The following is a 17,069-nucleotide window of genomic DNA, read 5'->3' as shown; positions in this document are numbered from 1 at the left end:
CTCTTCCGAGACTGTTAAACATTACTTTAGTTTTCTGCAGATTAATTTTTAGACCCACTCTTCTGCTTTGCCTCTCCAGGTCAGTGAGCATGCATTGCAGTTGGTCCCCTGAGTTACTAAGCAAGGCAATATCATCAGCGAATCGCAAGTTACTAAGGTATTCTCCATTAACTTTTATCCCCATTTCTTCCCAATCCAGGTCTCTGAATACCTCCTGTAAACACGCTGTGAATAGCATTGGAGAGATCGTATCTCCCTGCCTGACGCCTTTCTTTATGGGGATTTTGTTGCTTTCTTTATGGAGGACTACGGTGGCTGTGGAGCCGCTATAGATATTTTTCAGTATTTTTACATATGGCTCGTCTACACCCTGATTCCGTAATGCCTCCATGACTGCTGAAGTTTCGACAGAATCAAATGCTTTCTCGTAATCAATGAAAGCTATATATAAGGGTTGGTTGTATTCCGCACATTTCTCTATCACCTGATTGATAGTGTGAATATGATCTATTGTTGAGTAGCCTTTACGGAATCCTGCCTGGTCCTTTGCTTGACAGAAGTCTAAGGTGTTCCCGATTCTATTTGCGATTACCTTAGTAAATAGTTTGTAGGCAACGGACAGTAAGCTGATCGGTCTGTAATTTTTCAAGTCTTTGGCGTCCCCTTTCTTATGGATTAGGATTATGTTAGCGTTTCTCCAAGATTCCGGTACGCTCGACGTTATGAGGCATTGCGTATACAGGGTGGCCAGTTTCTCTAGAACAATCTGCCCACCATTCTTCAGTAAATCTGCTGTTACCTGATCCTCCCCAGCTGCCTTCCCCCTTTGCACATCTCCCAAGGCTTTCTTTACTTCTTCCGGCGTTACCTGTGGGATTTCAAACTCCTCTAGACTATTTTCTCTTTCATTATTGTCGTGGGTGGCACTGGTACTGTATAAATCTCTATAGAACTCCTCAGCCACTTGTACTATCTCATCCATATTAGTAATGATATTGCCCGCTTTGTCTCTTAAGGCATACATCTGATTCTTGCCAATTCCTAGTTTCTTCACTGTTTTTAGGCTTCCTCCGTTCCTGAGAGCATGTTCAATTCTATCCATATTATACTTCCTTATGTCAGCTGTCTTACGCTTGTTGATTAACTTCGAAAGTCGTGCCAGTTCTATTCTAGCTGTAGGGTTAGAGGCTTTCATACATTGGCGTTTCTTGACGAGATCTTTCGTCTCCTGCGATAGTTTACTGGTATCCTGCCTAACGGAGTTACCACCGACTTCCATTGCACACTCCTTAATGACGTCCACAAGATTGTCGTTCATTGCTTCAACACCAAGGTCCTCTTCCCGAGTTAAAGCCGAATACCTGGACGTTAGCAATTTTTTCTATAGTGTTCTAGGCAGTTTAGGTCAGCGTTAGGAATGACAAGAGGCAAACAGAACTGTGCATCCATACATATACATCAACTGCCAGAACTTTGCACATAACATGCACTGGAATAAAAAGAGGCCCCGTACTTTAGCAACTGCACTCTTATGATGGGCCTCCACACCATAGCGACTGCCATTCTGCAAACCTCATTTGACAGTAAGTTTATGTGTCACCACGTCATGACACAGGAGGTAGGTCACGTGAAAGGACACCACTATGTTTGCACTAGCTCCGACTCGAGCTAATAGCAACGTACTACAAGCCAACCGAAATACAATCGTATTTAATCAGGAAGCCTGGCAGCGAGCATCCAATTGTAAGCTGCCCTTTGCTACTACTGCGCAATGTTGCTTCGTCCCTTGCAGCTTCCATTGAAAGTATTCATGTCACACTTATTAGGAACAGACAAAAATGCGAGAAATTAACACGACTATGTCCCCGTCTGCGATATATTGTACACTCGAACGGTATCACATTGTAGTCAAATTAAACGAGAAAGAAGCCTAAGGAAGACGATTTTTCAAGCACTCTAGTTAAAAATATTACATTATGGGGTTTTACGTGCCAAAACTACCGCTTATGAGGCATGCTGTATGGGGGACTCCAGAAATTGACAACCTAGGGTTCTTTAATGTGCACCTAATCCAAGTACACAGGTGTTTTTCAGTTACCCTAGTAATACGAGCATAAATATATGAACAAGAATTAAATAAACGACACACAGAAGATGCCTTTGCCAAGAGGCAAAAGCAGTCGAAGAGATATTGCATAACTAAACCTAAAAAATTAGGCAAAAAACATCCACTAACTGTTGGTACAAAACTCAATACAAAAGTAAAATAGTGTCTGCCACCAAAAGAAAATTTAAAAAAAAGGCCACTTTGCAATGTTCTGTATTACTCAAGACCTGGAACGAGAAGAAAGGGGGTTAACCGAGGGGGCCTGATTATTAATTGTATCATGAGAAGCCAACAAAGACCGCATAGGGGAAATTACTTGTACTTACAAATTGAATTAAAGAAATGTTAAATTAATAGCAATGAATTCAATTGGTTGGAGCATCACGCGTGTAATACGAAGACGTGAGATTGTTCCCCACCTGCGAAAATTTTTAACCACTTTCATTGCCATTAATTTATCATTTAATTCAATTAGTAAGCACAAGTAATTTCCCCTGTGTTGTCCTTCGTGTCTGTTGACTTCTCTTAAGCCCTGGAAAAAAAATATGTAACAGCAGGACGATTAGTCTAGTTGCAGATTTCTACCGAGTGGCTTTCTAAAGTCTTGGACTGTGCTAAGCGAATTTCAGTTTCAACACTGCTGTTATTTTATTCAAGAAAGCAGGTATTAGTAGATTAGGTAGTGTACCCTATAGTGTCCCTATATATCCTAGCTCTTCACAATTTGATTGGATACGAGTTGCTTTTCTTCCAAAAAATTTACCTCATACTTTGGCTAGGATGCAATGGGCACCAGTGCCAGCAAATCCACGATTAAAATTAGGTATGTCACAACTTAAGGAGTGCCGGCAATTGTCCTGCTTCTACGTGTTGCATGTTGACAATTTATGCATATATGTACAACACAAAGGTTGATATAAAATGAGCCAGCCTATTTAGTGAAGTGTGCATTCGGATTAAGGACAGTCGAGAGAAAACTGCTATATACCACTTAAAGGCTGCTACAAGGGTAAACAAGAGGATGGAACAATGCGCTGCCATTTGCATTTAATGCCTCGAGTGTGGAACAAGGGCCGCAAAGAAAACACCTAAATTTACCAGCCTATTTAGCTGTACAGAAGCTTTTGCAAGTGGAGCTTGCACATTTAATAAAGTACCAAAAAAATGCTATATTGAGGGAGGATCTTGTGTCATATAATGTTTAGGTGCGATCAATGAATTCAGTTGAACATATCTAAAAGTTTATTTGTTTAACTTCCAAATTCATACTCTACACATTGAATAGGGCCAATGTATCCAATAAATGACTGACGACCCTTTCTTTAAAGAACAGAATTATGAAGCCTGTCTCTGAAAAAGTGTTCATTGTTCCCAGAGCAGATTTGACTTGCCAATTGCAACGATGTCAACCACCTTCCGGCACAACGATTAGTAGCGTCGGACTTGAATAAAAAGATACTCGTCATGTCAAAGCCAAATAGCCAAAACTTACTTTCTGCCATGCGTTTCTAAAGCCTAGAGCTAGAAAATTGAGCCATGTAGGCTGCGATGTGAACCAACTAGCAAAACAGAATGGTGGCACAGCTCGGTCGCTTGATCTGGCTATGTCTAACTGAACGATGGCAATGGCAAAGAAACCTGTGGGTGGTTGAGGGAAGACCACATTGCATTAGTTTAGCGACATAAAAGAAAATGTCTAGGATCACTTCCCATGTCACAGGCATAGTTTCTATGCAGAGTTCAGACTGAATGTTCGAAACCCACCTAAGCCAACCCCGCTTTTATGGAATTCAACGTGAACAGTGTGTGCCTTCTATGTAATGTGTACTGTAAAAAAACCCACAGTAGCGGCTGTGTGACTGACAAGAAGTAGATTAATGAAAGCCTAAATGCTGTAAAGGAAATGAAAAATGCTTAGAGATCTTACGTTGCCAAAGTGCGACTAAACAAAGCACTAATAAAATTTGAAAGCACATAGCGTCTCTTGGGCAAGAAATGCCGTGCCACGACTGCAAAAAAGTAATTTCGAATCTTGTGCTTCCGATTGTTTTACTTCACTCTGGAAACAAGTCTGCAGCTACCTCGTTTTACTTGCGAAAAGTATTAGTGATAAGTGCAGGTTTAGTTTTTAAGCAGCTCAAAGATTACTCATAATTATATAGATATGTAATGTATATAATGTATAATGTAATATATATATATATAATATACAATGTGTCTCTCGGCAGAGGTACTTTTAGGTTGAGAACAAGTACCGGGCTATCTTGGTACATGTAAGCCAATCACTGAACAGCAATTCGAAGCAGCTGTAAGAAAGGATACCGCTCACAATCGGAATGCGAATCTATGAATCTAAGTGCAATTTTCAAGTCGGAGGTATATTTTTGAATACATTTGAAATCCCGAGTATATATACTTTATCAATACACAAACATTTTTTTCCATGTCCGAGGTATATTTAAGAATAGTATATTTAAAAATTCTGGTCATACAAGATCTTAAATAAGCTGTATGGGCCTTAATTTATTAATGCCATGATCTTAAGGGAGGCACTTGACGAGAATCACATACATGTATATGGCAATTAATGCCAGGACTCACGACATGAGATGCAGTGGCGTAGACAATTTTTCTTCCAAAAGGACGAAGGGGGGGGGGGGGGGGCACGTGCCCGGTGTGGCAGCCCCTGGCGGCGTCACTAATGACACCGTTTCATGCTTCTGTAGTCAGAGCCGCACAGTACGTGGGATCAGAGGCCGTATTCTCAAACGGTCCACTCCGGCGATAGTATAAGTCAGGCGCGCGCTGATTGGCTGGTTCAGCAGAATCGTATGACGTAGCGTATCCGATTTTGCAAAACACCAATCAGCACGCACCTGACGGCGCGCTATCGAAGTGGACCGTTTGAGAATACGGCCCCAGCACAGCAGTAGCTTATAGCTGCATTATATATATATATATATATATATATATATATATATATATATATATTTGCAGCTAGGACTATTCGAATTTGACAAATAATGCGTGCTAAAAAAAAAACCATAACAGCACGACGGGGGGCTGACGGCGATCCTTGCTCCGGCCTCGGGCGGCCTCAATCGACGACCGCCCTGCTTCCAGGTTTGATCCCCCCGCTGCCCCAGCGATCCTGCTTTATTATAACCACAGGTGCTCTACAGAGGCCTCCATTTGCGGTCAAATGCGCCCTCCTAGAACATCAGACGCAAAAAAAAAAAAGATCGATATATCGTCGCAACGAGAAATGCGCCCGGCGACTTCTGCAACACCAGTCAGAACCTTGCCCACTCGACCACCCACTCTTCTGTGCCGTTTGCTTTTAGCGCTCATTCGTCACGCCAAGTATACATCGACTAGGCACCCAGCAAGTCTTTAAATCCCAGTTTGTCTGCACGAAAGAAATGGTACAGCAACATGTCATCAAGGTCTTAACCAACAAGGCACAGCGGTCATTCCTCTTTGGCAATGCGCCACGACCACCACTATATAAAAAATAAAAAAACGCTCTGGAGTGGACATGTCCTAAAAGCAAAGCCGGGCCGCCGCCATATTTGTAGAGGAATTGAATAACGTTAGCATTTAGCGCAGAACGGGAACCGCCTCGTCGCTTCTTGCGGCTATAAGACGGCCAGGCAAGCGCAGACTTCACCTCTGCTGGTAAGAATGTACGGCGGCTGGCAAACCTTGGTCACGACCATATAGGGCGCCGCCGCAACGGTCACCCACGCAACCAGTCAATGCGCCGGCATTGTTAGCGGGCGGGGTTTCCGCTAGTGTTACTTTTTACAGATTACACACAGAAAACTGCACAAAGCTGATTGCTCCCGTACTTGCAACGACTAGGGATGAGAAAAGAACCTCGAGTACACGACGAGTAATAGGCGGCGTGGTTTTGACAGAAGTTGGAATTTGACGTACCGCTGTGCCTAACCGCGCCAACGCCCGGCACACCTGCCTACTACAACACTGGATAAGTAGAAACTGCTTGTAATTACCTTTGCTCCAATCTGGTTGCCACATTGGCCCACCTGCAGGTGCACAATTTCACGCATTCTCGAATTCTTACAGCTGAACAAGGAAGACTAGCAGGAACTGATGTAACACCGTCAGCTTCGTAACGTGATGTGCACGAAAACTCAATTGATACAACGACTCAACGGACAACGGCCGAACTCTGATGATGATAGCCCAAATTCACGCCCTACTGGTGGCGCCCTCTGACTAATAAATGCATATCCGAAAGGTAATGTTTTTGCATACTCCACGAGGCAAAAACGATTGTGAGAATCGGAAAAACATCACAGACGCCAACATTTACGACAAATAAATAGGTCGTGTTCGAAACAGCACTCCAGTGGTGGTTCTCAGATGCAGAAATCCGCGGCCGCGCTGGTACTTGTAGCACGGGAACCGAGGCGACCGCACACAGAATCGCGCGCACATCACGCTCCTGCTCCCAACGTTACTAGATTCTTCCCTGCTTGCACCGATAAAAATAACCTCGCTAAAGAAAAACATCATACGTACGCACTACGCACGCGTATTTCCGGTTTATTGTTGGCGCGCGGCTTGATTTCAAGCATCATTTCAAGGTCCCCACATTTCCCTCTCGCAACTGCTGCTCCTCGCACATGCGCAGGAAGAGCGGAGAAATCCAATTATTATGTGCTCGTTACAAGATCGACGAGACGTTCATTTGAGGAATCGCCAGCCATTCGTGCGCAGGCGCGAGTAACAGCAGGCGCGAGGGAGAAAATGCGGGGGCTTTGCTCTCTGCATGTCCTTGAGACGTGCCGGCATTGCGTAGCGCGGTGACAGTTTCCGCCGCTGGCTGCTGCCCGCGCGGTGAGGCAGTGGGCACGGACGCCCCATTTGGTGTTCGCTGTGTAAAAAGGGGCAAGGTTCTGACTGGTGTTGTATAATGCCCTACTTATACGAGCGGCGCGGGTCGCTTTTTTCGTCACGACGATAGACTGAATTTTTTTTACAAGCACTTCTCCAGGAGGGCAGATGTAACCGGCGAACGGAGGCCTCAGGAGAGCACTTGAGCAGGCGGCGCCTGGTCTTTAGGGCAACCATGCAAGGGGTAGCGGTGGGATCAAAGATGGAAACAGGGCGGCACGTGGGTTGGGGCCGCGGAGGCCGAAGCGTGCAACGGGGTGTTCGCGTAAAAAATTGGCTGGCCGCGATAGCGGGCAGCCGATCTTATACACCTGGCCCTGGCACATGCAGGCGTCGGCGAGCTCCAACCCGCGGACCAGTCCGGGTTCTAGTTTTGGTGTCCCCGTTGCTGCTTTGGTGTCCTGGAGGCGCCGCGAATAATGCGAAATAATGACACGTTGTTTCAATCAGTAATTAAAAAAAAACAGCAATAATGCGAGATAATGACACGTTCTTTCATGGTTAAAACACGTTGGCGGGCTAGTTGGTTGGCGGGCCAGAAGCTATGCAAACAGGTTGGTACAGAGAATAACAAAAGGCACGCATGTTCTACTTAACATCGCGTACAATTGTTAACGTGCACTCATAACGTTGTCTATGCCATTCCACTTTCGTGAGGAAGAACGGATGTTGGTGAAACCGGCAGATGCATCAATGAGAGATTAAAAGAATATCGATATAACGTCACTAGGGTAATCTCAGGTCATTTGGGTATTCATTGCCGAGATTGTTCCTGCAAACGTACCCATGTTTGAAAGTACTTCGATTCTGTATAGGGATCATAGCAGGATGACAAGGGAGATTGTGGAGGCATACGAAAGTGCAAACTTGGACTACAGTGGCTGGACTTGGAGGAAAGGTGCGTGAGCAAGCCACCATTGTCGCTATCTGAAAAGGATACGATTCCTCGGTTTATCTTTGTAACCATTGCAGTATATGTTTTCATCATGCCTTTCACACGTGTACGGTTCATCGAAATGCACCACTGAACGTTCTTTTTAGCTGCCACGTTTGTTTCCGCTCGTACGCTATGTATTTACCTATGCGTGCGAAAATAAAAACTTGTAGTTGAAAGCAAAGCGCTTTTTCTGTGTATCTGTTTCTTTCTACGCCCTCGTTCAGTCACGCTTATAGCTCTATCATGGACGTTGTTTCAATTAGTAAAAACACGATTGAATAAATATAATCACGTCCAGCCGCCAACTTGTGACGCTATGTTCAGCACTACCGCGCCCCGCGACTTTTTTCATGTGCGGCACGGGCTCTACTACGGTCGCTACTGCTCCCACAGAAACACCTGCGATGTTATTTACAAGGTACATCGCCGTAAGGCGCGAGAAAGCTATGATCTGCCACGACTAACTTAGCACGAGCGCCGTATGTGCGAGGCAGTCTATCCGACACAGCGGTCGCCGAATGGGGCCTCAGTGCCCGCTGCTTCCCCTATTTTACAGAGCCGGCAGCCAGCGTCCGAGCGTAGACAAACTCGACCCCGCTCCGCAATGCCGGCACGCCTGGACAAACGCCTACAACACGCGCTAAGAAACCTCCCCCGTAGTGCATACGCAGTCATATATTACGGCGTAAAGTGGCTCATGAGTGTTGTTGCGTACTCCAGGGTAGCGTATCGTGCTGCTGCCGAGTTGTAGCGACGCCTGCCTATCGAAGCTCGACCGACGTTACTTATTGGGTAGCGTGACGCTGTCGGCGGGCTGCAGGCATCCGGTAGACCATGGCGACCAAGCAAGGGCGAGACGATTTGCTAGTGCGAAACTTGCACGGTTTATTCAAAGGTAGATGAAAGAAAATAAGAAAAGCATGAAGTCTCTAACATGAATTATAGGAACATTGGCTTAATAAACAAAATCATACTTTGTCACTGCTACGGCCACACTTGCCGTCTGCCTCCCACTAATGCCGGCGTATAATCGCTATAGCGCTCACCTATCACCGCTTTCAGCATGCTTCCAGTTAACGACTACATCCTCGCTGCGGATCCAAAAATTCTGATAAAAATGGTCCACGGCGTTTTGCGCGTTGGCACTTCATGATTAGATACTCTGACCGATAAGCTTTCCATTGCACTGAAAAAAATGGGTACGATGAAAATTGGTTGTCAGTCCCTTTAAGCAGCGCATTATGAAAGAAAGCTATACTGCTCATCAGTGCGGAAAGGCATTAGCAGCATTTCGCGCAACACCAATCTCGCCTTCTATGTTGACCACGTTTTCTTCTTATGCGCTGTCTTCGCCTACGGCCTCCAAGGCTTGCACACGCCAGGCGGGGTGCGCAAATCTCGGAAGCCACATTCCGTCACTTTAGCTGGTGGCAATGGGGTCGCGGTCAAAATGTGCACCGTATACCACGCCATCGATGCTTTTGCTGCTTCGTCGCTTGCTTCTTCACGCGAAGTTGGCGGTGTAAGAACATGGCACGCGATATCTGGAGCAAATACGGCAACAAAGGGCAGCTATGCTCCGGCCTCACGTGGTGTGGTGGCTGATTATGTAGCAGACGATGGCTCCGTTCCATGCAGCACATGACGTCACACGCGACATGGCAATATGGCGGGCGGCGCCGGAGGGCGGGGCTTATAGAGTCCGCGAGTTCTAGCTCATATTTTAAACAGAAATGTGCTTTTACTGCGCAGTTGCTACACGTGTATAGCCATAATAGATCTATTACAATATCTCGCGGAAAGCCGCAAATTGTTGGGTGACCGTTGCATGCCACCCTTAAATTCATATTCGCTATGTTTTAAGCTATAACGTAGGGCAAGTTAATGAGGAATTAGAACGTTCTCGTTTGTGATATTGTACTTCTAATTCACACCAAAAGGGGTATCGTAAATAAATGCGTCCTCTTCCTTCAATATCAATCAGCTTGCTGGACAGCCAAGAAACGAAAATAGCAGACAAGAATTTATTGCAGCAACATAGTGACAGAAGTGTCGGACACATGAAAACGGGAAGAAACTGCGAAATGCAAGTAATGGAAAATACTCGGAAATTAATGGCGTGATGGCAATAAACTTTACACAAGCATAACAACACACACAAGACGTATTGCAAGTATTCAGATACTGAGAAAGAAGACTATACAAACAAGCTAGCAATTAATTTACTCAAAATGGCATTGTTTTAGAAGAAATAAATAAGATGTTGTTTCTTGCACTTTACGAATGAGGGCAAATGAAAGTAGCAAAATTATGTGAACGGTTGCGTGCCAAATTAAAATGGCTGCATAAGCAATTGGGCACGCCCCAATGCATGTTCCAGTGAGTTCCTCAATAGACGGTTACAAGATATTGGCATATCAGCTAATTAAGCACTTAGATTGTGCTGAGGGTCTTCACCTGTTATCTTCGAAGCCTTGCAATCGTCTTCTGATCCTTGTAAGTTTGCCCTTGAATATGTGTGATCTTCTTTGGCTGTAGATCATTTTGAAGAAAGAATAGTGGAGATTCCTGCTACAGGTAGAATGACAGAGCCTTAAGGTAAGCAATACTGGAGCCTTCAAACCTTTTGAATGTTGATGCTACGTTCTTTCGTGTAATGTATATTTTCTGATCTAACATAGCGACTATCCATGGTATTAATGTATGTCCCCCTGGAAGCTGACCTTGGCAATGTTCAACACTCGAACCCTCTCGAGTGAAGCTAGCTTACTAGGACTCTTGAGGAATTATCAGGCATTGTTTGGGATATCATTGGCGTTAGTGAAGTTAGAATAACTGGTGAGGCTTATACATTGCTGAAAAATGGACATGTCGTCTACTATGGAGGTCTCCTACGTAAGAAGCAATACGGGGTAGCATTCCTAATCCACAAGGACATAGCGGGCAACATTGACGAATTCTACAGCATTAATGAGAGCGTAGCTGTAGTGGTAAACAAACTTAATAAGAGGTATAGATTAAAGGTAGTACAAGCCCACGCTCCAACAACATCCAGTCACGATGATGAGGAAGAAGAAGATCAGTTTTATGAAGATGTTAAATTAGCGATGAGAAAAGTGAAAACTCAGTATACTGTAGTCATGGGCGACTTCAATGCAAAAGTGGGGAAAAAGCTGGCTGGTGAACAAGCAACTGGCAACTACGGTATCGATTCTAGGAACACTAGAGAAGAAATGTTGGTAGAATTCGCAGAAAAGAATAAGATGCGAATAATGAACACGTTCTTGAACCTGGAAAAGCCATGAAGAGAAACAAGAAATGAAATATATTTCATACTTTTGGCCGATCCCAGCATCTTGCAGGATGCATAAGTGCAACGTAGGGTAAACTGCAGTGATCATGGGTTAGTGAGGTCTAGGATTCACCTCAATTTGAAGAGAGAAATAGCAAAAATGGTCAAGAAGAAACAGGCCAACCTAGACGCAGTAAGGGTAAAAGCAGACCAATTCAGGCTGGTACTTGCAAACAAATATGCAAAAGGATATAAAGTTGGGCGAGCTGGTGCGGTAACATATTCTTGGATTGTAGCGCGAAGTGACACATACACATACTATAGAAGCAGACAGAACGAGCGCTCGTCCTATCTGCTTCTGGTCTGTGTGTGTCACTTTGCGCTACAATCCAAGAACAAGTATGCAGCCTTACAACAGAGAGATGATGATGACATAGAGGTAATGAATGAAACCGTAGCTACGCTAGCCTCAGAAGCAGCAATTGAAGTGGGAGATACGACAGCAAGGCAACCAGTAGATAAGCTCTCCCAAGTAACGAAGGACCTAATAAAGAAATGACAAAAAAGGAAAGCGTCCTACTCAAGATATCAGGTAGAATTCGCAGAACCGTCAAAACTGATCAACAAGGAGAAAGAGATATTTGAAATTATAACGTGAGAAAGGCTGAAAAAGCATTAAAAAATGGACGCAGCATAAGATCAGTGAGAAGAAAACTCTGCATACGACAAGCCAAGATGTATGCACTGAAAGATAAGCAGGGTGATATCAGCAATTGCGAAGGTACAGTAAAAGGAGCGGAATAATTCTATACTGACCTGTACAGTACCCAGCAGCCATTCTTCTGCTACTTCCATACTTTCATTCGAAGCAGTAATGAACAGGTTGCAAAGGGTCCTTCTATAGCGATTAAGTTAGAAGGGCCTTGCATGACGTGAAACGGGGGAAAGCGGCAGGAGAATAGATCGAATAACAGTCGATTTAATCAAAGATGGAGGAGATATGCTTGAAAAGCTTGCGTCTCCTTACACGATATGTCTCACGACTTCAATGGTTCCAGAGAACTGGAAGAGTGCCAACATAAAACTAATCCACAAAAGGGAGACCTTAAAGAATTGAAAAATTATTGGCCCATTAGCTTACTTCCAGTATTGTATAAAATATTCACGAAGATAATTTTCCGTAGAATTAGGGCAATACTCAGTCGATCAAGAGAACAGGCTGGCTTCTGAAAGGGATACTCTACAATAGATCACATCCATGTTATCAATAACGTAATCGAGAAATCCGCAGAGAACAATCAGCCTCTCTATATGGCTTTTATAGATTACGAAAAGACATTTCATTCAGATGATATACCGGCATTCATAGAGGCATTGCGTACTCAAGAAGTACATGAGGGTTACGTACATACCTTCGAACATATCTGCAGAGATTCCACAGCTACCTTAATTCTCCACAAGAAAAGTAGAAAGATACCTATAAGAAACGGATCAGTCAAGGAGACACAATCTCTCCAATGCTATTCACTACATGTTTGCAAGAAGTATTCAAGCTATGAACAGGGAAGGCTTAGGAGTGAGTATGAACCGCGACTCTCTCAACAGACTTCGGTTTGCCGATGACACTGATCTATTCAGCAACAATTCAGACGAATTACAACAAATGATTGAGGACCTTAACAAAGAGAGTGTGAGAGCGGGGTTGAAGATTAATATGCAGAAGACAAAGATAGTGATGAATAGCCGGGCAAGGGAACAAGAGTTCAAGATCGCCAGTCAGCCTCTAGAGGAGTACGTTTACCTAGGCCTATTAATCACAGGGAAGCCTGATCATGAGAAAGAAATTCATAGAATAAAAATGGGATGGATCGCATACGGCAGACATTGTCAACTCCTGACTGAATGCTTACCATTATCATTGAAAAGGAAGGTGTACAATCAGTGCATTTTACCAGTGCTGACAAATGGGGCAGAAACTTGGAGACTGACAAAGAAGCTTGAGAACAAGTTAAGGACCGCGCAAAAAGCGATGGCAAAAGAGATGGAACGAAGATTGCTAGACATAACGTTAAGAAACAGAAAGATAGCGGTTTGGATCAGAGAGCAAATGGGTATAGCCGATATTCTGATTGACATTAAAGGGACACTAAAGTGAAAAGTGATTTCTTCTGCACCAGTAAATCACCGTTCTACAACACCAAAAACACCACTCTTACAACGATAAGACGTTTGGTAAGCCAGAAAAAGCGCAAGAACGAAATGCGGGTGGCGACGCCTACTTGAGTTCCCGCACCTGGGGGCTGTGACGTCTTGAATTTTGATGGCATCTTCTAGGGCCTACTAATTATATATAGCGGTACAGATTGACTGCATTGTGTTCTAAAGGAACCAAATAATAAACATGCCAAGGTTCGGGAACCTTTATTCAGCTAACGCGGCCCAAATGCGAAAACAAACTTTGGAATCCCTGACGTCACGCTGACGTACCGGCGCTGGCGTTTCGGCGCGAAATTCAAATACTGATACTTGGACCTTCATTTTCTCATCTAATATTCAAACTATTTTCTTGAAATGACTGCCTGCAGGTTTCTCAAACAATGCTTTATTAGTCTAAACTGATTTATTGTTTCCCTTTAGTGTCCCTTTAAGAGAAAAAAAATGGAGCTGGCCAGGAGGTCATGCAATGCGCCGGTTAGGTAACCGTTGTATCATTAGGGTTACAGAATGGGTAGCAAGAGAAGGGAAACGCAGTCGAGGACGGCAGAAGACAAGGTGCAGCGATGGAACTAGGAAATTCGCGGGCGCTGGTTGGAATCGGTTGGCGCAGGACAGGGGTAATTGGGAGACCGCAGGGAGAGGCCTTCGTCCTGCGGTGGACATAAAACAGGCTGATGATGATAATGAACATAGCGTGTGGCGAGTTGTGGATTTTTGCCAGTTTTGGTATATTATTTGTGAAGGACCTCTATCGGCCAATCTGTGTAACAGTGTGCGACAACTTGTTACGTCACACCAATCCGTATAATTCATCGTCTTGGTTTAAACGTTCTGTCCCCTTTCTCAGACTGTGTTTGCGTGCACCTGCGACTCCCCACCAGCAGGTTTACATGTCCGGATCGTTAGAACAAAGCTAGAATATGCCTCTGCCATTTGGGACCCTGGCTAGCATACCCTTGTCAACACACTTGAAAGAAATCACTTTCGAGTCACTGGTTTCAATCTTTCCGATTACTCACGTCACGCCGGGGTCGTGTCGTGAAGACCAGTTTAAAGCTGTGGAATTTTTTAAAGCATCGTAAGCAGCCCTAGCTTGTGAAGCATCGTAGGCAGTCCTGCCTCTGTCTCATTCGTAAAATTTATCACTATAACCAGAGTCCTTCCATTTTTTTTTCTGATCACGAAACTGCCGCCTCAGTTTCGTATAGAGCCAGCGCCCGCCGCTAGAGGCGCAACCGTGCATGAGAGGGCATGCGAACGCCGCTACCGCTGTGGTTGTGTGTGGGGCAGCCTCAGTCATCTAGCTTTCTCAACTTCCTCAACCATCGCTTTAGTTCCACGTAACTATTTTAAACATTGAATGTAAATAAATTACTGCCTGAGCGCGTCTTCTGCCATGGTATGAGCGCCCGGAACGAAAAAAAAACCGCTCATAACGTGGAGCTTGCGGCGGTCTCAGACCAAAAAGAAAAGAAAGAAAAGAAAGAAAATCTGGAATTTTAAGATCCAGAATTTACTAGACTGCGTTGCCGTGTTCCAACACTTAATTTTTATTTGCACATATGTGGTCAGGCGCTATCCCCCTCTATGCTAGCTCTGCAATGAACCGGAAACTATAGAGTATTTTTTTTTTATCATGTCGGCGGTTTTCTACGCATCGAAAACTGTCTAGAAATTCCACTTCAAAATTTAGAATTACCTTTAAGCAGTACTGCTATACTCTCCCTTGGAGCAACAGTTTTGGGATATTGCCACAGGAACGTTTGCCTAGCCATTTATAATTTTTTTTTTCTATGTGGCACAAAAAAAAAAGAATGGCTTACCCGCCGTGGTTGTTCTGTGGCTATGGTGTTGGGCTGCTGAGCACGAGGTCGCGGGATCGAATCCCGGCCACGGCGGCCGCATTTCGATGGGTGCGAAAACACCCGTGTGCTTAGATTTAGGTGCACGTTAAAGAACCCCAGGTGGTCAAAATTTCCGGAGTCCTCCACTACGGCGTGCCTCACAATCAGAAAGTGGTTTTGGCACGCAAAGCCCCAAATATTATTATTATTATTATTAAAAGAATGGCTTGTTAATAGTCTTTAGTTTCAAGAATTGATTTATTTATTTTACTTCAGTTTAGAAAATTCAAAAAGTAAAAACACAAATTCAGTTTATATCTTACCATTATGATTCATAATTTACCTTACTTTTTTCAAACAATACTATCAATGCAAGGCTCACTATTGTACTGATCAATACTTGATCTCATGTACTCAGACTTTATTTTGCATCTTGGGTTATTTGTGCTTCTTTTTTTCGTGTGTTATTTATTTATTAACCAATTTATTTTATTTTACTTATTGAGTCATGTTACCGCCCGATTCGTGGCTATGGTCGTGGCCTATCCCCCACAGTAGGTTTGTGTCATTAACTGAGGCTTCATCATCATCACCGCGATGCGATTATGAGGCACGCTGTAGTGGGGCACTCAGGATTAATTTTGACCACCTGGGATCCTTTAAAATGCACCTAAATTTAAATAAACGGGTGTTTTGCATTTCGCCCCCGTCGAAATGCGTCCGCTGTACACGGCCGGGCACCCGCCGTGGTTGCTCAGTGGCTATGGTGTTTGGCTGCTGAGCACGAGGTCGCGGGATCGAATCCCGGCCACGGCGGCCGCATTTCGATGGGGGCGAAATGCGAAAACACCCGTGCACTTATATTTAGGTGCACGTTAAAGAACCCCAGGTGGTCGAAATTCCCGGAGTCCTCCACTAGGGCGTGCCTCATAATCAGAAGGTGGTTTTGGCACGTAAAACACCATAATTTAATTTTTTTTTTGTACACGGCCGGGCGGTCTCGGTCCAGATTTCTTCATCATCGCCGTTCGCCTCAACACTTCGGTGGGCTCCACTTTTTATATTTGCCTGAGATTAAACACCGCGCATTCGCAACAAAATGCTAGTGGTCCCACTTATCACCAGATGCGAACATATGGGCTGTTACACCCCCGCTTACCCGTAAGCGCCAACTCTCCGCTGCGCATAGCGCCAGATTGTTCGCCGAGCACAGCTGTTCACTCCCTGTTAAACTGTGCCAGAGAAGGACTCTGACAGTGGGCAGTATAAGATCAAAAGAATGAAATTGTTATTGCAAAGGGCTGCTACCGTAGAATACTTAATGACAAAAAAAAAAGGAATTGAGCTGCTCCGTGCGCTTAAGATTTCTCTGCAAAGCGATGCCATTTCTGAATGAGATTTAGGTAGGATTAATGCAAGACAAGCTTCGCTACTAAATGTCTTCGGCGCGGCTTTTAGCAACGGATTAAGGCGAACGTGAAGTGTTAGGACCTGCACAGTTGAAACTAGCTGTATTGTAATTAAGCAATTGCCTTAGCAAGCAGTCGTTTAGAAGCGTCAGTAAGCCCAGCACTTACTCACGCTGCTAGTTGTTTCGACGCAGAAACGACGAGACTAGGAATTTTGGCTCTTAATGCGCAACTATTTACAAAATGTTAAAATGTTGCAATCACCGGTCCTGATATTCTTATCATGGTCGAAAAATGAAAAAAAGCTTTATAATTCGATTAAGAAAAGAAATAAAACGTG

The 17,069-nt window shown here is 44.3% G+C and overlaps 1 protein-coding gene across 2 annotated transcripts in view; it reads right to left on the bottom strand.

The window, feature by feature from the left end:
* LOC135910244 (tubulin beta chain) overlaps positions 1-6,295 on the bottom strand; it is a 34,918-nt gene extending 28,623 nt beyond the window's left edge. Inside the window, exon 1 of one of the 2 annotated variants that reach the window (XM_065442303.2) lies at positions 6,124-6,295. In XM_065442303.2, the coding sequence (XP_065298375.1) occupies positions 6,124-6,180 (57 nt within the window). In that variant the 5' untranslated portion in view covers positions 6,181-6,295. The remainder of the gene's footprint in view (positions 1-6,123) is intronic. The other variant, XM_065442302.2, reaches the window with a different exon arrangement.
* Between the last annotated feature and the right edge of the window lie 10,774 nt (positions 6,296-17,069).

Source organism: Dermacentor albipictus, chromosome 10 (assembly GCF_038994185.2).
Source record: "Dermacentor albipictus isolate Rhodes 1998 colony chromosome 10, USDA_Dalb.pri_finalv2, whole genome shotgun sequence".
NCBI lineage: Eukaryota > Metazoa > Arthropoda > Arachnida > Ixodida > Ixodidae > Dermacentor > Dermacentor albipictus.
This window is presented reverse-complemented; position numbering and strand designations above follow the sequence as displayed.